Here is a 22585-nt window from a genome sequence, read left to right on the forward strand (position 1 = left end):
GCAGCTGTACAGAGTCAGCTGGAAACAACTTCTTTTTCTTTTATATTAAGAAAAGATGAAGCACTGAAACATCTTTTTTTTTTTTTTTTTTACCTTTGTACAGCACAAAAACAGAGGATGATTTTTTTGGTTTGGTGGCTTTTTTGTGTATATATTTTTTTTTTTTTTTACTGCTGCTGAATCAAATTCTGTGACACAGTTTGTTATTTTGCTTTTTATGTTTGTTATTGATTTTGGAAGTCTCTGGCTTTGAGTGCTTATTTTGGAGCTCTGATTCATTTTTAAAAAATGAGTAGGCACCCTCTTTTTGCAAACCAAGGCTTATTAAGCAGCATCTGGATGCCCAGAATGGAGGCATGCAAAGTCATTGGTTGTTTTTTAAAATATAGGTACCCTAAGGGTTCTGTTCTCACTGAAAGCTGTCATTACCTTCAGTTGGTGGGATTTTTCTTCATTCCTGTTCTAATGGTCCTCTTCACACAGAGTCAAAGTCAAATTTATGACTGATTGTCACCATTTCCCTAACCACAAACCAGAGCTCAAGCATGCAAAAATAAACTAGTGACTCAGATTAATGACATCTCCTTATAAAATGTCACTTTTAAAAAAAGAAAGTAACCTGGCACTCTGAAGAGTGTGAAATGATGCTGTATCACACAAGAATGCCTAGAATATATTTGCAAACCACAGAAAGAGGCTTGTTGTACACACTCAGCCCAAATGTGTTTTGGATTTTGAAGGCCAGGCACCACCCACCATTCAAAAGATCCCTAGCTCAGGTTTTAGTGCAACCCCACTGTATGTCCCAGCTGACATGTAAGAATTTATACCAAACAGCAAATGCAGTTGCTAAGTATCAGGCCAAATCACTTGAAAATCCCTGGGGAGAAAGGTCCAGTTACTAATTTTATGTCCAGCTCCATTTCTCAATTTACTAAATGCTGGAAAGGAGGAAGAAGACGGATCTGGGAATTTTGTCTGCTGGGTTCATGTCCAAATCACAGGTTAATGCCTTGCTCAAGATTTATATTTAAAAAATAAATTCAGAAAGGGGCATAACTCAAATTTAGGGATTCTTGGTTCTTGGCATGTTGTTCTTTTCTGTTCATCCACCAAGAGTTCCCAGGTGAGGTGAGGGTTCACAACTGGCCCTGCTGGGTCACACAGGGAGCTCATCTGCCTCAGGGTCTTGTGTTTGTCACTGGGCAAGGACAGATGCCTAAAAACAACAGGGTGAACAGGTCATGATGCTTCCCCAAAGCTCTTTACCAGTCTCCCCCTCTTTGGGGCTCAGAGGCATCCAGAAGTGTGTCTTTACTTTTAATATCCCTGGGTGGTAATAGCTCACCTCTCCCAGAGGCTTTGCATGTAAATATGAGGCAGACTGTGCCCTGAAGAAGGAACAGGCTATGTCAGTGTGAAAGGAGAAAAGGTGGAGTAGGTTCCCCATATCAGGCCCCAGGTTGACAGGAAAGCATCCCATAATCCTGGAGTTATGGAAGGCAGGGGCAGATCTGTGGGGGGGCTTGGACTGCCCAGAGATGTACAGCACCAACTGGGTCACTTGGATTGCAAATCAGAGTCAGGATAATTTGGAGAGCTGCTCCCAGTCCATAGCAGATCCTGGCAGAGCTGTGGAACCAGAATCTGAGACCCAAGGTGGGAGGTTTCAACATTTTTTGTCCCTTAAAGCCAATCTCCTGCTATGACAGCAATCTAGGGAACTCCTGGTGTGTAACCAAGCTGCCCAGTTCCCTCTGTGTGCAGGAGACCTGAGGGCTGACAAAGGCCCAGCACCAAATCCCTGCCAGTAGTCAATGACAGATGTCATGGAGAAAAAGCAAAAGGAAAAGGAACATGTATTCTCCTGGTATACCTCCCAAGCTTTAGTTGTAGGGAAAAGAGGAATAAAATGCATCCTGAGTGTCCTAAACCATAGGACTTCAGACATAATGTTCACCCTTTGGGAATGTGTGGGCGACATTATTGTATATTTGTGGTTTTAAACACAGTTAAACTTATTTACTTCAGAGCACAAAGGAAAACCAAACTGTTTGTGGAGAACAAACCAGGAAACTTGCTTAACTCTCCCCAGCTCTCTGTAACAATGGACCATAAATAGGTCAGACGTTTCTTGGGAACCAGGGAAGATGAGTATTGGAAAATGCCACAAATTATGTTTAAAGAACATTAAAGTGGTGACAGACCAGTAAATGCTGGGAAATTCAAAGATACAACCAGAAGCTGCCTGTATAGCTCATGCCAGAATGGGGGTGAGGGATGCAAGGCTCATGCTGGTGTAGTAAGATGAGCGTGTTAACCTTTACTACTAAAATCCTTTGCTGTTTTTACAAATATTTTTTCCCAAAAATTTTTTCTCATCTTGCCAGTCCATCCAGTTAACCAGAACCACTCGAGGATGGGATTTGTCTCAGTTATGTTTGGCTGCTTACAGTTGAGCAAATGGTCTAAGCTTGTCATGTTGGTTCAGTGGGGAAGGGTCAGAGCTTCCAGGGATGGCTCATCCCAATGTGAGAGGTGTCTGAAGCACTAGAAATCAATTGCTGCTTGGCACTGCCTTCTGCCTCTGCTGGCTTTTTAGGGCATGGAGAGAATTGGCCTGGACTTTTAGGCTTTGGTCAGCTCAACTGCAAGACAACTCAGTTTAAGTAAAAGCATTCTGTGGAAGTTTGGGGTTTGGTATTGGTTTTTGTTTTAATTTTTAGGTTTTTTCCCAAATTGGTAAAGTGAGCAATTTAGAAAAAAAGGCAGGTTTCTTTTAAAAAGTAAGTGAGTTTCTAAACCACATGATTCCAAAGCAGAGCCTGCAAACATACTTTTGGAGCTCCCGAACAAGAAGACATCAACCCCTACATGATAATTTCTGAAATGACATGTGGCTTCTGACTTCTGTGGATCTGAATAACTTTTGGAGCATTTGATGCTGGTAGTTTTGGTTTGAACGTTCAACTTGATTTAATATTAATTTTCTTATTTTAAATATGGAGAGCTCCCTACTGTGTGTGCCATTTCCCTCTGTAGCACAGATGGCTCTCAGACAGATATTGCTCTCCTTCTGTGCTCTTTTTTAGTCCCATGCCCTAAACAAAGAACTGGATCAAAGTCTGGGGTTTTTTTGGTAGGGCCTTACTACAGTGCTGAAACATTTGGTTCCTAGTAAAAATAAGAACAAAATAAGCTTTTTATTAAAAAAAAAAAATCTATTGAAATTTATTCCTTAATCCAGGACATGATTTGACCAAGAGCATAGAGCAGTTGACTGCAAGGGGTGCTCACACTTTGCTCATAACCTGTCAAGCCAGGTTATGGTCTTGGTTTTATTTGCCTCTCTGGAGGGACATTAATGTGCAGAGAAGGATTATCCATGTGCCAGAGCTGTATCTTGATTGTTGGACACAATCCTGCCATCTTTTCTCTGAACCTCTTTTTACTGCTTTTTCCAAGGGAGCGCAATGAGTGAGAAGAGGACATTTTGGTGATGGGGAAGACAATGCTGTAGCTTCTGAGAGCAGCAGAGATTTGAGTTAATCTTGCTCTGAATTAATGAACTCCTATATAGCTGTGCTACTCATTTGAGGGACCACATTTTAAATCCAGCCCAGAATCCTGAAAAATCAAAAATAGTCTAGAGCCTGGAAAGTGCAGCCCTGACCCACCTCAACTTTTGTGCCAAGAGCATCAGAATCCCCTGCCCCTATAAAAAGAAAGTCAAGTTTATTTATTGATTTCTGTGTAAATCCACACCTGAAGAAGCCCCCTCAGAAGTGTGTCAGTCATTGCAGTGAAGGCAGACTGGAAGTGATGGTTAGATGGTTTTCTTTGGTACATCATTTTTGAGTGCTCTCATAATTTTGAAGGAAAGATCCAGCATCCTTTGGAAGCCAAGATTTGCATTTCTACAGGAATCAGTTACACCTCCACAAAATGAACAGAAAATTAAAACAGTAGCACAGGGTGCTCTGCCAGTGCACAGATGTCAGCTGGGGACTGGAGTATTTAAAACCTTGGACTTGTGCTGTGCCATGTTCACACGTGTAACCATGTGTCATTTATGGATCTGATTTGTTGGACACTGTCATGACCCCAGAATTCATCTGAGCAAAGTGTCCTGCTGCTGTAGGCTGGAGTTATTGCATTACACCAGGGCTGATGCTTGTACTAGGAAGCAAGTGCCTGCCATGTATGAAAACAGGAATAATGCTGTTACACGAATGCCTGTAAATATTGTGGTCACTGCCTTTTGTGTGGGTTACATCAAGATTGTATTCAAACACTGACAGGTTAATTACATGTTTCAAAGCTTATTTACTGTGATCTGAGAGGAAAGTGTTATTAAAGGAGTGTTCAGCATCTAACAGTGCTTGTTTTCTCTTTCTTCTCCCTCCCCAATGTTTTCTCTAGCTGATTACTCCACATGCCATCCGTGTACAGACGCCTCCCCGACACATCCCAGGGGTTGTAGAAGTCACATTGTCCTACAAGTCTAAGCAGTTTTGCAAGGGAACGCCTGGAAGATTCATTTACACAGGTATGGATGCTTTAAATGTAAGGGGGAAAAATAGGGCAGGCAATATATCACCCTTGCTAGGGCTTCTGCTCTTGTCATTAAAAGCTGTGCTGTGTTATTTTGGCTGAGGACATCACTGAAGGTACCAGTTGAGGCTGGAGTCAGAGCTGGGGGGCTGTAGGGATGAATCTGAAAGCACACCAGTGTGGGACTTCTGTTTGCTTGTTTGTCCTCACAATGGGACATCTCTTTACCCAGGAGGGGAGAGGAAGGAGGGAAACAGATACTCCAGTACATACCAAACAAAGAAAGAGTGCAAGCACAAGGGGCCAGGCACACAAACCTGCCTTGAGAAGGATCCTGCTAAACTTCTCCATCTCATGCTGTCCAGCAGGTGTTGCAAGGGTTCCAAGCCTGTTTGCCAGCCCATCTCACCATAACTCACTTGTCTCTGGCTTCCAGGGAGCCCAAGTAGCTCTCAGCCCAGTCAGGGCTGCAGACACAGCAACTTGCAGTGTGCTTTGGGGTGGTCTCCCACACTGGAGACCACTAAGTTCAGTGATTTGGCCTCAAAAAAACTAACAAAAAACTCTTGAACATTGCTGGTGCTGTCAGTGTCAAACCATTCTCAGTAGTTATAAGAATGGTCTGGGAAAGAAATCAAGCAGCAGCCTAACTTTTTAAAAAGGATGTGTGTCGTTGGTTCCTCTGAGGGTGTGTGCTACAGGAATCAGCAGCTTTGCCCTGGTTTTGATGTGCTTTTAATGCACTTGTCGTTGTTCACATCTACAGAAAGGACTGTGCTGGAGCTGTTTGCCTGAACTGTGCTTCAGCACAACCCAGTACAAATCATTTCCTCATCCTCAATTGCCCCTGGAACTTTAGGATATATCATAAATACTTGTGACTAAGGCATTCTGAGTTCCACTGGACTCACACGTTGCTCCAACTCTCAGTGTACACACAGGGACTTGAGGCAGAGTAGAGAATTCTGTGCTCCAGCTGGGCAGGAAACTCTCATTTGAATTTTGTTAGCACTAAGCAAGTTGAACAAAGGTGCCTTATATTCTTTCTTGTCTTTTTCAAATACCCTCTCCCCCAGATGAGATTATTCACTGGATTTCTTTAAACTGACTCTTAAAATTCTCACATATTGCCCTGCTGGCTGAGCAGCCAGCACTTGTGGAAGATGTGTGTGTTTATTTGGGAGCATTACGATTTCAGCAATGCGTGGGAAATCCAATATCGGACAATAACACATCATATCAAAAAATTAATTGGAGTTTTGTATGTGTTGGAACAAAAGGAATAGCAAAGGTCAAATTGATGGCTGGTACAAATTGATGGTGTGAACCATGACAGGAGGGTGTTGCCCAGAGCTTTGGGCTGTTTGAGGTGAATCCTTTCCCTTGCAGGAGGTTGTGCTCTCCTGCCTGTTGTCACCCCACTGGGGTGGCTGCCCCTGGGGCTGGTGAAATGGCAGGTGTGGATATGGAAGGGAAAAAAAAGGGCAAACCTGCTCCCCTTAACTTTGCAAAGAAATTTTTGATGACTTTAAATGTAAAAATGGGCTGAACCCATTTTGGGGTTGCTTTTCAGATCATCATTAATTAGCTTTTCCAGTGAAAAGGAGGGCGGCAGTTTAGCTTGTCTGCCCAGAAGCAGATGGCTGAATGTGGAAATAAAGCGTCCCAGTAGAGAGAGTGTTCCATGTATGCATTTTCTGGTTGGTGTTTAAAACACAGTATTTTTCATCCAGTAAATGGAAGTTATGAAATACTAAACAATAATGATAAAATCAAAGGCGATCCGGTCCATTCTCTCATGCAGTTTCTTACAGAGTTACAATAGATACAGAAAAGGTGTTGTGACTGAAATCCTACCTCACACAATTTGCATTTTCCTTTTAGACCCAGCCTGGAATTAAATGTAGCTTTTTAAAAAGGACTAAATGAAACTAAAATAAAAACAATTAATGCATCCTGACCTTCAGAAGTGCCTTCCAGCCCTTTAAACAAAATGCAGGTTCAGTACATGCCTACCGATTAGTTTTAGTTAATTGAAAATTATAGGATTGACCCAAGAGGAAAATTTTGTTTGCACTCCAATCACTTTTACAAATTAAGGAAAATTACCACAATTTTGTTTAGCTAAGGTTTCACACTGAGTTCACGAAATTAGCTCAGCCATCCCAACAAAGTCAGCACTTTGTTAGTGAGCACTAGAAAAAAACTAATAGTCTATGGTGTGTACAAACGAAGCATAGAAAAAGCTATGATGCTTTAGAGAACTAGGCCAAGTGGTTTTAATTAGGATTATTGGTTCATTGTAAGTTTTGAAGAACAATCAAACTAGCAGATTAGCTGTTTCTTTTAAAGCTAGAATTTCTTGCCATTCATTTTTCCCATGAGAACTTGTTTTAACTCCCACATAGCACTATTTTTTTTCTTTTTTTTTTCTTTTCTTTTTTTTTTTTTTTTTTTTTAACAAGGCCTGCAGGAAATGGACCAATTGGAAGTTGGGATACAGTAACATTCCCCAGCATCACTCCAGCCGATGGGAGTTTTTCACAATGTTCTTCAGTGAACTCAGTGTTCTGGAACATATTACAAAACCACAGAGGCCAAATGTTTTCTCAGAGGAGTTTGGCCTCTGTTTTTGGCCGAAAACATTTCAGCATCACTTGCTGCTTATTTACCCTGTTATTAGGAACAAGAAAAGGGGAGAGCAGAAAAAGCAGGGGGGGAGAAGCAAAAGAGAGGGTGTGTGAGAGGGAGAGAACGAGACCTGGGGTTTGTGGGCGGTGCAGGAGTTGATCAAGCGTAGTTTCCTTTCTGGTGAGAATGTCCCTGCTCGTTAATGGTCCCATTTTGTGGTCAGGTCTCATTTAGAAGAAATTATTTTTAATCAGTGTTCAACAAAATATCCCCTCAAGCCACCTGGCTGTAAACTGTTTTTTTCTTACTGTTAAGTAGTTAAGTTCTCAGAAGAAAATACCCAGTGACCCATTAATTTTAGCCTTTTTTTCCTCTTTAACTGCAAATAACTTAGTAACATGATCTCTAAGTAGCCCATGTGCCATCTAGGAATCAAGGTCACATATATACAGAAAAATCCTTGGTTTTGTGAGTATTTCTGAAAGAAATAAACCAGTGTCACACTGTGCTTACAAGAAAACATAAGTTTTTTATTTTCCATCTGCAGAGCGAGCCATTAGCATGCACTTAGAGAGCAATTATTTCTTAGATTTTAAGCTTTGACATTCCTGAGAGAATGTTATCAGAAACACAGAAATCTGAACACACCTTGAATGTGGGTTCATTTTGGAATAATAGTAAAAATCCATATTACACATAGAAATACCCAGACATGCTGTGGCACTGCTCATCTCTAAGTCTCTTCTGGCACTGGAGAGCACTGAATGAATTCGGCTTTGTGTCACAACTTGGGAGTCAAATGGGTGTCACTACCATTATTTTAGGACTGGAGAGACTGAGATAAAGGAAGAGATTAAAGGTACAAATCCATAGGTAGTTTGGCAAGGTCATTCAGGGTATATATGGTCGCCTTACATAAGAAATGAGAGTTGGCACAGATAGGCCTTTGAGATTTTGTTTGGGTTTTTTTAATTTAAAAAAAATTGCTACACCATGGACAACACGAATTTAACAGATGACTTTTGCAGTGGTACTAAGCTGCAAGATTTGAGTGGGGTTGCACAACTCTAAATGAGATGAGAATTTATCTCACTGCATATTGGAAAGGACATATGGAGAGTCCATAAAAATGCATTATGCTGTGTCTTCTACCACCTGCTCAGTTTAAGATTTTATGCTTTTTTTTTTTTCCCAAAACAGAGCAAAGGACTTCCTAGGGGCCAGAAGTACAGAGCTGTGTCACTGAGGTTGTGTGCAACACGGGTTAATTCAGATTCTTGGCTGAGCAGTACCCCAAGCACTGCTCCTCCTTTTGGCAATAGGTGACATGCTTGGATACAGGTTGGAATTTAGGGACCATTTTAATTTGTATTAGGCTTGCAGGGAGGCTGTGGGCTGAACCCTTTGTGTTCTGACAGGGCTCCAAGAGGAGCAGGCAAAGCCCCCATGGGCCTTTTGGGGTTTGTTGTGAGCTCTGGGGTGGGATGTGTCTCTGGAAGTGCTGCTGATGGGAATGGCTGATGGAGAATGTGCACGCTGGAATAACCTCATGCTGAGTTGCACTGATGGAATGTGGGGTGTGGCACCCAGGGCTGGGAAAAACCATTCTGAGCTCGGAAGAGGGAATGCTGATGGGGATGAGTGTGCACACAGGCTGAATACCTCATGCTGAGCTCTGGAACTGATGGGAATGGCTGGATGGAGGATGAGTGTGGCACCCAGGGCTGGGAATAACCCCCATGCTGAGCTCTGGAACTGATGGGAATGGCTGGATGGAGGATGAGTGTGGCACCCAGGGCTGGGAATAACCCCATGCTGACTCTGAGTGATGGCTGGATGGAGTATGATGGGCAACAGGGTGAATAACCCATGGTGAGCCTGTATGCAGGTACTGGCAAAGGCTGAGCAGGACAGAGTGGACACTGCCAGGAGTGAGCAGTGTTTGTGTTACACTGTTAGGCCACTGTGTGTAGGGAGATGTGGAAATCCTGGTGCTGTGGAGGTCAGGATATTCACAGAATTTCTGGGAAACTGCGTCCGTCTCTGAAATGTCACAGGGCTTCTCAGGGAGCTTTTCACTCCCCTACTTGCTACAAAGAAGAAATGGCGTCGTGGAAAATTCTTCTGAAAACATTTGAGTCTGTGTACAAAGGGGAAGGGCCTTGTAGATCACCAATTATTTAGGTAGCATTTCCAAAAGTCTCTGTTAGGTGATTTAATTTTCAGATTTTTAATTTTAGATGGTTTTATTCACAGAAGCACAGGAGTAGTTGTCTTCTGAGAATCGTTTTATTTTCTTTTTTTTTTAAAGTCAAATGCCTTCAAGAGTAAGAGAATAAAAACTATCTGTTACCATCTAAAACTTCAGCCCATGGTCTTGGAAGCAGAGCTTGGAGTCATGTACAGAGATCTGGTCAGAATTGGAACCATTTAAAAGCTGATCTCGAGTCTCCTAAATTTCCAACCTGGTAAATTTCAGTGATTTCCTTTGCTAGGAAAATTTTGTCTTTTCAAGAAAGCACCAATACCTAAGTTCAAAAGGTACATAATCAATGAAACAATCAGTTTCCAGAATGGAGGGTTCTGGAGTTTGTAGACTAGAGAAAAGAACATTAATAAAAAGGAAAAAAAGGAAGGAAAAAGAAGTGGTGATAAGAGACAGACTGGCTGTCAAGAAGTTCCTGTAGCCCCACTGGAGCTTTTCTTGATCCTTGCAGACTGGAGTTTGACCCTTACACCAGCTAACCTTGGCCATAGCTCTGTGGCTGTTAGTTCCTGGGAAATGTTAAAACCTCGTGGCAGTTATTCTCAAAATCAGTAATCCACAACCTCATTAGTTTTACAATGCCTCATTCATGTGTGTTTATTATTAAATCATGAGCACTTAAATAACTGATTAGTATAAATCAGGAGAGAAGGCCACCATCAACAGAACAATAAAAATAAAAGAAAAAATCCAGCATGTCTGATGCTGTCTCAGGTTTTATCCTGATGTGTTTATAAAATTCTTCAATCTCAAAGATATGAGGATCATTAAGCTGAAATGAAATATAGAGCACATCACTTCTCCAGAAGAGTGACCAGCTATGAGATCTGGTAGCTAACAAATGAATGCCATTTGTTTTTAACAGCAGTTTTTATCTGCCTTTCACTAGTAAATATTAATAGTGGTGGCAGAATAAAAAGTATCAGATGTCTTGAAGTTAAATAGTCAGAAAGTGCTGGAGAAGAACAGAAAAAGAAATCCTTCAGTGCAAAGAAATATAAGAAGTTTAAAGTAAGAGCTGTCTGTTCTGAAGAGCAGGAGAGCCCTGTGCTGCAGGTTACCCTGTGCTTTGGATGCTCCATAGAAAATCTGTTCCTCATCTCAGAGAGGCTCTGTGGAGGAGAGATGGTGAATCCTTTCTCTACAGCACAATCAAGTGAGGATGAATGAAAACAAACCTTTGTAAATGTAAACTTTTACCAGGGAATTTAATTAATTCCTCTGGAAACAAGCAAAAAAAAAAAAAAAAAAAAGAAAAGTTCTAACAACTATTTAAAAAATATCCTAATGCAGATTTTATCTCACTGTGCCAAGTGTTCCTTCCCCAGTGGAGCCATGGGGGCTCCAGAGGTGTTTGCCACAGTTCCTGAAGGACTCGTGGCCCCTCTGCTGGGTCCGGGAGCCTGCAGGGAAAACAAGGGTGGGGCTGGTGCAGTCCCTCCCTCCAGGCCCCATCAGTGATGGGAGCTGGGTGTTACCTGCCCTTGAGGACAAGAGCTGCTCTCAGGAAATCTCTGTTTGAGGTTAAGCTTGAACCTGGCCCTTTGAATGTTCCAGTCCATTAACTGAGTCAGTCACCTGCCCTGCCTGGAAACGGTGAGAGGGGAAAAAATAATGGCTGCAATTGTTTTGGAACAAGATTTTCTAGATGAAATTATTTCAGTGTTTACTATTTTGGTGGTGGTTTGAGGTGTTAATGTTGTTACCAAAATATTTGTTTTGAAGCTTGTAAGGACATGCTCAGTAGAGTGAAGTGTGGAGAGTTAGCAGGGTAGAAATTATCAGTATTAGGGTGGTTGGTTTGGTTTGCAGAGTCTGGAAAGGAAGATGGGAGAAATCCTAATTGATTGCAGGGAGGGGATGGTGGAGGTAAATTGGAAAATCCCTATTATATGCTAATAATACCAGAACCCTCATATTCTTGGTATTTCTTAAACACTGGTAGCACCATAACACCCTGGAAAAAACACTCACTGAAAGTGTGCAGGGTACCTGTAGGACAGCTTCAAAATGAAAGCAATTACAGCAACTGTCAGAGTAAAGCTGGCTGTGAAGGAAACATATTATTTTGCATATTTTATGTATACACTCCCCAAGAAATATGACCTTTATTTTCTAGTTAGAGGGAAGTGCAATCAGACTCTACGCAGCAAAGGGTAGCTGGATCATTAAAAAGAATATTTTCTCTGATATTAGAAGTCTAAATGGGCACCAGTCCTTATTCACAACCTTGGCTGTTTCTGTCTGCCCTGAGTTAATAAGTGATAAGGCCAAAAGAGAAATAAATCACTGAAGTCCCTGTCCAAAGAAAACATATTGACTACAGCCAAGCAAATAACAGCCCATAACCAATGGTCCCATTCATCATTCATGTAATAGGGATATAAAGTATTTTCTACCTATGAAACCATGGAGTAGGAAAAAGCCTGATAAGCCCCCAATCTAAACTATGTGATTTGATTATTAGAGGACATGAACTGTTTGTCACATACCTTTAATCTTTAAGATGTGTTGCCATTTCTAAACTATAAATTTGTGGTAAAGGATTAGAAAGCTATTAACAATAAAGGTATAAAATAGACTTTATAAAGATTCCTGCAATTGTCATGCAACCCTGTAGACCCTTGGAACCTTAGCCCATTGAATATGATATAACATTGTTATCTGACCTTCAGAGCCAATAAAGCATTTTTTGCTTTTTAAATTCCAGACTTCATGATAAATTAACCCTCTGGATTCACAAAATAAGCCTTGTAAATTCTTTTCTTTATCCCCACCCCAATACCTTTAAATTTTCATACCTTTGCTTCAAAACTCTTATTCCAGACTGAAATTGTTAATCTTTTTTATTATCCTTTTATCCTCATGTCACTTGATGAGATATTTTTCCCTCTTTTTTTTTTCTTTTTTTTTTTTTTTTTTCAAATGGCCAGTAAAACAGGGAGCTGAGATGAATTTCTAAAAAGTCTGCATTGGACTTTGTTTCTGCAGAGGGCTTCACTATCTTTAATGTCTGGGTATCCAGGTTAGACAAAAACCATAGAAATGGGCAGTTTAGAGTGGCAGTAGAGGCTGAACTGATCACCTTAATCTATTTTGATGCTATGCCCTAAGAAGAGGGACAAGGCCCTGTCTCTTTGCTGCTCCAGGAAGCAGAATCCTCAACTACTTGTTGCCACTGACGTGATTAATAGACTGGGAATTCTGGCTTCCTCATGGGAATGCATGTACTTAACTCACCCTTCCTGCCCTTCTCGTGGGGTGCAGCATGTTTTGGTTTCTGCTGGAATGGTGGGCAGGGTTCGCTGTGGTTGAAGAGTGGCCAAGCTGTGGCTGAGCTCTCAGAGGTGCCCACGCTGGCTCTGGAGAGGGCATCAGGGCCTGAATTTAGTGCACAGCTGCCTGAGGAATGTTCTCACACAGCACTGCCTGCCAAGGAGTCTCCTTAAGATGTGCCTAATCCTTTGAGGTGCTCGTTAGTGAGGGCTCATTTTGCTGAGGCATTTTGTTTCACAAGTGCCCAGCTCTGGGATGTGCAGTGTCGTTCCCCTGAGGCAGGACTGGGGCAGCCTCGTTCCTTCTGCTTGTACCAGCATCCCTACACAGCCAGCAGTGCTTATCTAGCCTGGTTAGAGCTTCTGACAGCAGTGACTACAGAGAAGATGTGCCTCAATATAGCCCATGTCTACAGATTCAGGCTTTTTTTGTTAATATATAGATAAAAGGAAAATCTTGTACTTGTAGCCTTTCATCTCAGTGGATGCAAGAGCAATTTATTGCATGGAGTGTGAAGTTCTTTGTACTTTTCTGCTATCTTGCAAGAACTCACACAGACTCTTCTGCTTAGTTATGAAGATATCAAGTGCATAAGTGATGTGGTCTGCCCTGGTGACTGGATAGAGATGTTGGAAACAGTTTAATCACACTGTGACAAAACTCAAACCTGTCAGCTTCGCAGGCTGCCCCAAAACTCTGCAGAGTTGCCTCCTGGCACAGGTTACAGTGTCCATCCTGCCTTTATTAGAGGTTATTTTGAGCACTTTTGTGTGAAACTTTGCAGTGCAGCCAGGCCCTGTGGGCTGCAGAGCTGCTGTGCTGGTGACACCACAGGAGCCAGCTCAGAAAGGAGCTGTACCCACGGTGTTTTAAATTGTGTGAGACATGTGGCAGTGGGCCACATTTATTTCATGATAATGGCTGGCTAATGTCTTAGGGAAAGCAGAATTTCCTTGAAGATTCAATCTGCACAAAAGTTCCAGAAATCTCAATGAGCTTCCCCAGGACCTCCTGGCAGGTCACTGTCATTGCCCAGCTGCTGCTGTGGCTAAGGGACAACATTGTGGTGCTAAAACTGCTACATTTTGTTGTACATTTAAAAAAAAAATCTCAAGCTTGATTGTTTAAGGTCTGCATCTAACTGTATAACCTTCACTGAAAGGAGTTTTGCCATTGGATCTTGCCCCTAGTCTGTTGTGAGCAGTTAATTAAGAAATATAAAACCATCATGCCTTAGTCCTGCCAAGCCAAGCGTATGCAGACATTTATTCCACAAGGTAGGACAGAAGTTATTTGATATATTAGAACACCAACATATTAGCATGATGTAAATTAGGCTGGGCTTTTGCACAGCTGTTTTGAAGGAACTTCTTCCATTCCACACCAAACTTGGACTGCCAAGGACCAGGGAGTTCATGGCAATTTATACCTTAGGGAGATGAGTGTGAGCCATCCAGGCAGTATCACAATAGAGTCTGCATTTGGGCAGTTGCTTATGAAGAGCTGCAGTCTTGCACAGTTTGCCCTAAGGTATTTGCATGCCATACCTACTGTTTTTTCATCTCTCAATGTCTTTAACTTCTGTCATCTCCCTTCCCTCCCAAATATGATTTTTCTTCTTTTTCCTGTTGCCATAAATTGTGGTTAACCTCTATGCTTGAAGAGTTGTGGACTTCAACTGCTGTTGGATAGCACCAGGTGCCAGCATTGGTGGTTAAAAAAAGGAAAACCCACACCCAGCAGACAGAGAGTTAATAAAAGCCATCTAAATCACACACAGACAGCAAATCTAAAACAACCCAACCAAAAAAACAGAGAGAGAAACACCACACAAGCAGCTAAATATGGCATTTTTTAGGACCCCATGGGACAGAAAACACATATGGCATTTAAGATATTGTAACAGCCATCTAGTAAAAATACATGTTTGTTAAAACAGAAATTGGTGCTAAACTTTCCATTTTAAATCTGTGAAGATTACAGAACAAAATTGGGATACCTATGAAAAATTGTGAAATTTGATGTCCCTTTTTAGCATTACAGCATCTTCAAGGTGGGTTTTATCCCTTTTCAACATTATGAAACCCTCTTATATCTTATACAAACGTAGTGAACCTCTTGGAGCTCTGCGTCTGATACCCCCTGGGCTGTCAGATGTTGTGAAGATGTGGGGTAATTGTCAGGAAACTTTGTCCTGTACCTGCAAATGGGCTCTGAACAACTTCTCAAATAAGAACTTGTTTGGCTGAAGCTGGATGAGAAGCATTTCACCCTCAGTGCCCCTTATGCCAGGTGCTGTATAGGAAAGTAACTATTACCCCAAATATTGGAATTACTGAAATACATCTACTTATTGTCACCTTTTTCTTTTGTTCTCCTCTTTTTCTCATATCTTATACCCAATTCCCAGCTTTCAGTGGGATAGTTTCTGTAGAAGGCTACAACTCATGGAACAAAAATACGTAGTTTGTGTGCTCAGGCAGTCCCAGCAGCAAGCTTATATTTGTAAAAATGAAAGGCAAGATTTTGCTGCCAGAAGTGACCATGAATTCACATTGAAAGGTCACTTCTGCTGGGGAAATATTTTTTTCCAAATGTAGATCTCTGACTATTTTCACCACTCCAAAAAGAATTCTCCCTAAAGTTCACAGGCATGTTGTGCACAGCTACTAGAAATAGCCGTGGCATTGCTGTTCCAAAAACCAGGTCTTCAAGTGGCCATCATACTGAAAACAATTATATTTTTTTCTACAGGTTTTTAATTTTGAGGTACTTTTTACTCCCTTAAATCCTGCATTAAACTGTGCATGTCAGTTGTTTAAAAGGATGAGACTGAGCCATTCCTCACCTATTTTCCTGAGACTGGATTTTCCCTGGGTGTTATTGATAGAGGAGCTCCCAGCACAGGTCTGGCTTGCCAGGAACAAGAACAAGAATCTGCACTTTTGTTCTAGGATGAAGAATTTAGTTCAGATTTCCCAAAGATAAGGCCAAGCCTGCACCTCCTCTCCTCACCAAAACTGCTCATCCTCATTGCTTGCAAGTTCTGTTAAAAAGAGAAATGAACCCTCTTTAAATTGGGGCCTAAGGGAAAGGATGGAAATGACCCCCCTCTCCTCTCCAATTTCCCCCATTAGACTTTTTTCACAGATGTTCATGCTGATTAGAGCTGGGAAATAAGGGTATTTCTGTGGACCATGAATATTCATTTGTGTTTTGGCAATGAATTTCCTTCAGTTTCCCTGTAGTGTTTTGCTCCCTGTGAATGTTTGAACAAGTGAGTGTGCTGAAACAATCCCATCTGAGAAAAACTCAGAGTGTGCTATGGAAAGTGAATTTTCCATAGGGTTTGCCTGGACAAAACTCACTGTTGGTTGTTAAGAAATTTTACTGAAAAGCAGCAAAGACACAGGTGAGGTGATGCCTTTGCTGAACATATAAATGCAGAATTTAAGTTTAAAAATTGTAACAATCCGCTCTGTAATTATCCATCAATAAGGGTAAGGCTAGTCAGAAAAACTGTTTGAGAAATTCTTTAATTAAACAGAGTAATTGAAGAAAAATATCTCTTTGGATAGTTACTGACTGGGAATAATTAGTTGTAAATTATTTGCTCCACTGTAGTACTGATGCCCAGTCCAAAGCTGGACTTTCTTCTTGAGGGGTCTGTGATGCCTAATTAGACCAAATGGATCTGAGCAGAATACTATACAATTTATAGCAGAAAATCCCAGGGATTTTTTTATTTTTCCTTTTAAAAATTTTAAAGTGTTATAAAACATTAAATGGAGATTACTGTACCTCCTACTGCTCGATCTTGTAATCCTGCAGTAAATGTGGGGATAGAAATTGCAGCTGAAGTGTAGGGAAGAGCCAGGATCCTGCTCTGCAGCCCATGAGCAGCCAGGCCAGGCAGACTGCGTGCAGGAATTTGGCAGAATTCCTCCAGCTCCAGTGGGAATCTGCATTTTCCTTTCAAATTGTACCATTTTGGTCCTTGGGATCACCCAAAATTATTTTTTGTGTAGCAACTTAATCCTTACCCAGCGTGATCTGTGGAATAATGTACACAATTTTACAATAACTATGTAATTAACTCACTTTGCTACTCCCCTCTCCAGGGAAACTCATGCTTCTATTAATGCCATTAGGAAGGTCCTATGCACAGAACAAAGAAAGTGGTGCAGCAGATGAGTTAACATGATTTGATTTGCAGATGCTTTAAACACTTAGCAGGAGACAGCTACGGAAGCTAATTAAATCACTCTAAGGTGCACAGGATTATCTGCTTTGTAAGAAACAATTTCAGTGAATTATGGTCGCCCTTTAGCTGAGGGGAAGTAAAAAGCATATTTGTTTGGAATTAAATTTCCCACGCAAAGTGCCCATCAGGCCTCTCCTTCCCTGGATTTCTAAAAGAGCCTTCTTTCGGAGCCAGTATTTTCTAGGAACCTGGATTTTCATTTTGTGAGCGTGGTGCTGCTTCCAACTTTCCTACGTAAAAATTTTCCTACTTAGCTATTGATTAGGATCTGCCTTTAAGCAGTGTCTGGAGTAAAAAATCGTGTTGGTACATTCACTACCTCTCAGATACTGCATCTTATTTAGTGTACCGGAATTCCCAGTTTAAAGTAATCACAAAATTTATGGAGAAACGGATAAAAAAGGTTGTAAAATATCGATTTGGGGAAAATAATAACACAACTCATCTATAATAAGAAGAAAAATGAAGCAATAATTCAGGTGTATTGAACGGGTTGCTGCTGGAAGTATTGATCCGGTGCTTTAGTGTGCAACATCGCACCTAACACTGCAATGAAAGAACAGCACTGCATTCCCCTGCTCATTATTTCCCAGACACTATTGCCTTGTTACACAGGTCCCACAGAGCCTGGAGTGCCAGCAGGGAAAGAGAGGAACCCCCCAAATAACCACAAACCTTAATATCTTAATGTTACAACAGCACACAGACATTGTGCTCCCGTGCTTCTCTTGAGGCAACCTTGGAGTTTGGCTTTGCTTGTTTTGCTCTTTGCTGTACCTCATATTGCCCATGGTCTGTATAAATGGTGCCTTTCTGCTGCCTCTTGATAGCACAAAATCAGCAATGGTGTCATTGAGGAAACGCACTTCCCTTAAATATATTGAACTTTCAGGATCCTCGTGTAAAAATTCCCGATCTCATTGCAGCGTTTCCTTACTGTGGCAATAAGCAAAAGTTGAAAATAGGACAGCAAAGGTCAGTGGAATTTTAAAATAAGCACCCCGACATTTCCACAGCATTAAGCTCCATCATGCAACATTGCATTTCTGTTTATCTGCTGACATCTGCAACGGTACCACACTTGATTGTTTGGCATAAATAATTTAGCAGCGAGAATTTTACAATGAGCACAGATAAGATTTACCTATAAAATGAAAAAAAGGAAATAATTAAGGAGAAATTGTGTGGGTTAAAAAAACCCAGTGAAGTCCTGTAAGAGGGCAACATTTTAGCACTTGTGGAGGCAAAGGTGCATCCTGCTCTGTGAGGAAGCTGCTCTGTATGTGCTGCAAACTTACGGCATCCCATGATCATTATCTAGAAATAGGAGCCAGACCAGATGATCAAGTTCTGAACAGATCAAGCCTCCTGCAAATTTCAGCCAACATTGATCTGCAGGATTTGCTCTGGATCCTCAGCATTGTTGGGTTTGTCCTTTCCCCCCCTTTAATCCATACAGCAAGGGGGGCAGAGTGAGGCAGACACTTCTGCTCAAGGAATGGGGGGAAGGGAGGAAAAATGAGAGGAAGAAAATAATCTATGGCTGATGTAGAGGCCAAAGGAAATTGCTTTCTGTGAACTGCAGGGCCCTGCAGTGGGAGTTGAGCCCTTATGGCCGTGGTGCCTCTCCCAGAGCTCTCCCTCCATCCCTGTTTGCCCTGGCCTGAGGATGAGCTGTGGCCACAGCCCTGGCAGGTTTCAGACCCTTTCATTTGCATGTGGTGAGCAGAAAACGTGCAATTGTTTTTGTAACCTGAATAACATCTCTAGTTTAGAAGCCCCAGGGGAAAAATCCTTGTCAGGCTGAGCTGGCATGATGATAAACGGGTGAGGTTTGTGTTCTGGCTCTGTGGGGACACCTGGGGTGAACAAAACCCTCTTCTCTGGCACCCTGGGCATCTCCACTCAGGAAGGGACAATTGCAATGGGAACATGCTGCTGTTGCCTCTGGAAGGAGGTAGGACCAGGCATTTCCATTCACTGGAAGAATTCTTTTCTTGTGCGTTGAGGTGTTTGGGCTGTAACATCTTTTTAAAGCACTGGCAATGCCTGTGGGGTTTTTCTGCCTTTGGTGATTCCAGTCATAGGACATGTAGTAATTACATATCCTCTGAACAGAGAGAGACATAATTGTCCCAGGAAAATCCTGGGAAACTGTGTAGAAGCTGTAAGAAACTTAGAAGAAAAAATTCAAGCAATTGTTATCTCCCTTTCTGTAACCATTGTTTATAGATATAGCTCTCCAGAGTATACTATTCATAATTCACCATTAGTGTGAGAGAAAATTCCTAAAAGCCAATCAAATGTTAAGACCACCATTGTTTCTATAAAAACTGTAGATTTCTAATAACAAAGTGTCTTTTCATGCCTTCTGATGATAGAGTCTGTGTGTCACCTTTAGCTGTCCCTGATACCCCTTCAGTGATAAGAACAGACAGAAAATGTGTGTTAAATCTAACTCAGGAAACAAGCATGGCTTGGGGTGTCAGCAGAGCAGCTCATCAGTACACGTGTGTGTTTTTAGAAAACAGTTTGAGGTTTACAGTTATTGGCCAATCAGCTTTCTTACAGAAAAAAAAAATTCCTAGGGATTTGTGTAATAAAGTCTAAAGCTGCATGAAATTCATCACAGATATTTTCTCGAATTTCTGCAGTAATTCCCTAATAACTTTTGTCCCTTTAGATTTTGCAAATTTGATAATTTGAATTTTTATGGAAGATGGGTTTTTTCCCCCTGAAGTGCTAGTTACAGTGCCAGATTTTTTTTTCTTAGGGAATTTGATTTTTTTCACATACACTTTGATAATGAAAATTCCTTTTTGCACTGAAACTCATTAAAAATGTGTCACTTTTGTTTATTTCCTACTTATTTTTCTCTATAAGCTCTGAATATTTTTAAACATTTTAAAGAAAACTGATAAAGGCTTTGTATTTACATACATTTCTACATAATTTTTGCTGTATTTTTTTGTTTAAAAAGATGTAAATCAATTGATATACTTTAGGATTCAAGAGTATCCTTACATAGAAGCAGCCAAACAACTTGAAAGTCAAGGAAGTCTTTAGGTTACTTAAGTGCTTGATTGAATTAGGAATCTAATTGTCAACCACTGCATATTTTCATGGGATAATTCTAAGATTCACAATACCTATAGACTTTACAGTTTTGACTGCCTGACTGCAGGCATTTAGGGGATTTTCAATCTTGTATTTTAATCTCCACCCCTCCACATTTCAGAGCTGTGCTGACCAATAGGTTTGGTTTGCCTTGGGTCACCTCCCTGTCCATCCTGAGTGAAGCCCCTTCATTTCTCTGCTGGCAGCACTGACAGGATCCTCTCTCAACATTTGCTTGGTGCTGCCCTTACCTCCTCCAGGCCATCTTCCACCTCAAAAACCTCTCTTGGACCATTGCTGCTGAAGGGAATCTGCTCACCTTTAGTATGATTTAAGATCCTAATGAATGTTCTGTAGTTGTAGGTGAAGGTACTGTGGGTAAAGCCACACACTGGTTTGAGCCCCATGTGCTTCTTGGGCAAAATCAATATTATCTCTGTCTCCTCTTGGCTTTCATTTCTGCTCTTGTTTTGGTAGTTCCACAGAAGTATTTATCCAGTATTTATCCTCTTTAACATGGCCTGAGCAGGGCTGCTTTGCACAGCATTTGGGCAGTTTTGGTACTGCTGGTAAAGGATTTTATGTACGCAGAGTTTCCTTGTTAGAGGCTTTCCTGTAACACGTGTCTGCTGCCTGGGTTCTTCTAAGCTCTCGTCTGGTAAAACAGAGGAGAGGAAGGCTAAAGCAGGTATTTTTGTGTTAAATTGCTCAGAGCTTATTTAGGTAAAGAATTACTCCTTGCTTTTCTTACTACATCGTACAGTTGCTTTTTTTTGCAGTCATCTTTATTACATTTTGAACTTTGTTATTCTGATGATGCTGAAAGACAAAGACACAAACTCCTCTCCCTAATTCACTCCAAAGAACGTACCATATCTTTCTATGCTCTTGTTAAAACCCAATTGTGTGCAATTTGTAGGAAATTGAAACCACATTTTTCACTTAACTTTCCAAAATTAAAATTTATGAGGAAAAAGAAGCAATAAAGCAGTTACAATCTGGTCATCTATTATTATCTCTGTGGTTGGAGTAGTTCCACATTTGAAGAAAGTGACACCAAAAGTTTATCAAGCTTGTATGTATCAGTAATTTCACTTCTCTTATTATTTCAAACCACAAGAACTGCTGAAGTTAGTGTTATGCACTTGGAAATTATCTTGGTGAAAAAGGACTTGGGTGATCTATAAAAACAAAGCTTTTCTTCTAACTGAGAAACACAGAGCAATATTCATTTTCCTTACTCATTCATTTCAGAATATTGATGTTAAAATAAATTTAACAAATTGTGCTCCTTAAGCTGATTTAACAGAACACGTTGTGAAAAAGCTGAATTTTCCTCTAGATCTATTTCTATGTATGTGTTTCCCATTATTCTTCAGCTTTTGCTTTTGCATTTCCCCTCTACTCTGAGAACAATGGGAATGACAGTCCAACACCAGGAATCTCGACTGCTCCAGCTCTAGAATGTTAGTGGTGCTTGCTTTAGTTTTCTCATTTTGCCTTTTTTGTCTCTGAATTAAAATCAAGCCAAATGATGGATGCCCATTACAATCAATTGTTTCAGACAAGCCACCAAAAGTATTGTAGGATTCATTTACATTTAATCAAATTACACTTTATTTGCAATTCAGGGAAATGAGAACTCTGCAGTAAATCAAATATTTCCTCTCCAAGGGCCCCATTCAGCAGAAAATATCCACAATCTTCCAAGCTGGTGCCTCAATGTATGTAGCAAATCTTCCAGTGGGAGGAGAGCTTGTGCCAACAAACCTTCTATTGCAGCCTCTGCAACATTTTTAGGGTTGTGGACACCTGAATATTTTCCAGTACAAATGCAGACCTTTGGACAATGAATTGTGCAGTGGCTTTAACCAGCTGACCACAGACTTGCACCTCTCTTGGCTTCCTTTCATGGGTCACCAAGAAACAGTTGCAGGACTTCTGGGGTCCAGGAGTTTTGTACACCACAGGTTGGAAAATACTGCTTTTCCTCTGTGAAACATGTTATGAAATGGGAAATTAATGACAGTCACTGAATGTCAGTTTTTTAGGGGTGATCTTACATGTCTCCAAAAGCTTTCAGGATGACTAGGAATAAATTAAGAATACAAATACACTTTAAAAAAACTTCAAATAGAATAAATTCTACTTGAAGGCATTAGTACAAGGATGGGCAGATACTAATTTTTACTCATTAGTGCCTTTTGAAGTTGAAAAGCCCTATGTGCTTGGAATAGGAGGTTATCATTGACTGACAGCTCCTTTCCTCTGCACTTTACTACTGAAAAACTGTGCCCAACTCTTCTACCCTGCTCAGCACAGCACAGAGAAAGAAATTTTAAATTTTGTCCTTTGTGCTTATTTACAGATTTAGTTCACTAAAACTTGACTGATTGAAGGATCTCAATCCTGATGCCTCAGACAGTTCAAACTGCAGGTCCAAGCACTGGAGAGCAGCAGCTTTTCTTGCAGTGGCA

At 41.0% G+C, this 22585-nt stretch overlaps 1 protein-coding gene across 9 annotated transcripts in view; it reads left to right on the forward strand.

Moving 5' to 3' along the window:
- Positions 1 to 22585, forward strand: part of EBF1 (EBF transcription factor 1) — a 266089-nt gene that overhangs the window by 200961 nt on the left and 42543 nt on the right. For all 9 annotated transcript variants that reach the window (XM_064724844.1, XM_064724848.1, XM_064724845.1 and 6 more), the window contains exon 10: positions 4423 to 4549. In XM_064724844.1, the coding sequence (XP_064580914.1) occupies positions 4423 to 4549 (127 nt within the window). The remainder of the gene's footprint in view (positions 1 to 4422; positions 4550 to 22585) is intronic.

This window comes from Zonotrichia leucophrys, chromosome 13 (genome assembly GCF_028769735.1).
Source record: "Zonotrichia leucophrys gambelii isolate GWCS_2022_RI chromosome 13, RI_Zleu_2.0, whole genome shotgun sequence".
NCBI classification, from domain to species: domain Eukaryota; kingdom Metazoa; phylum Chordata; class Aves; order Passeriformes; family Passerellidae; genus Zonotrichia; species Zonotrichia leucophrys.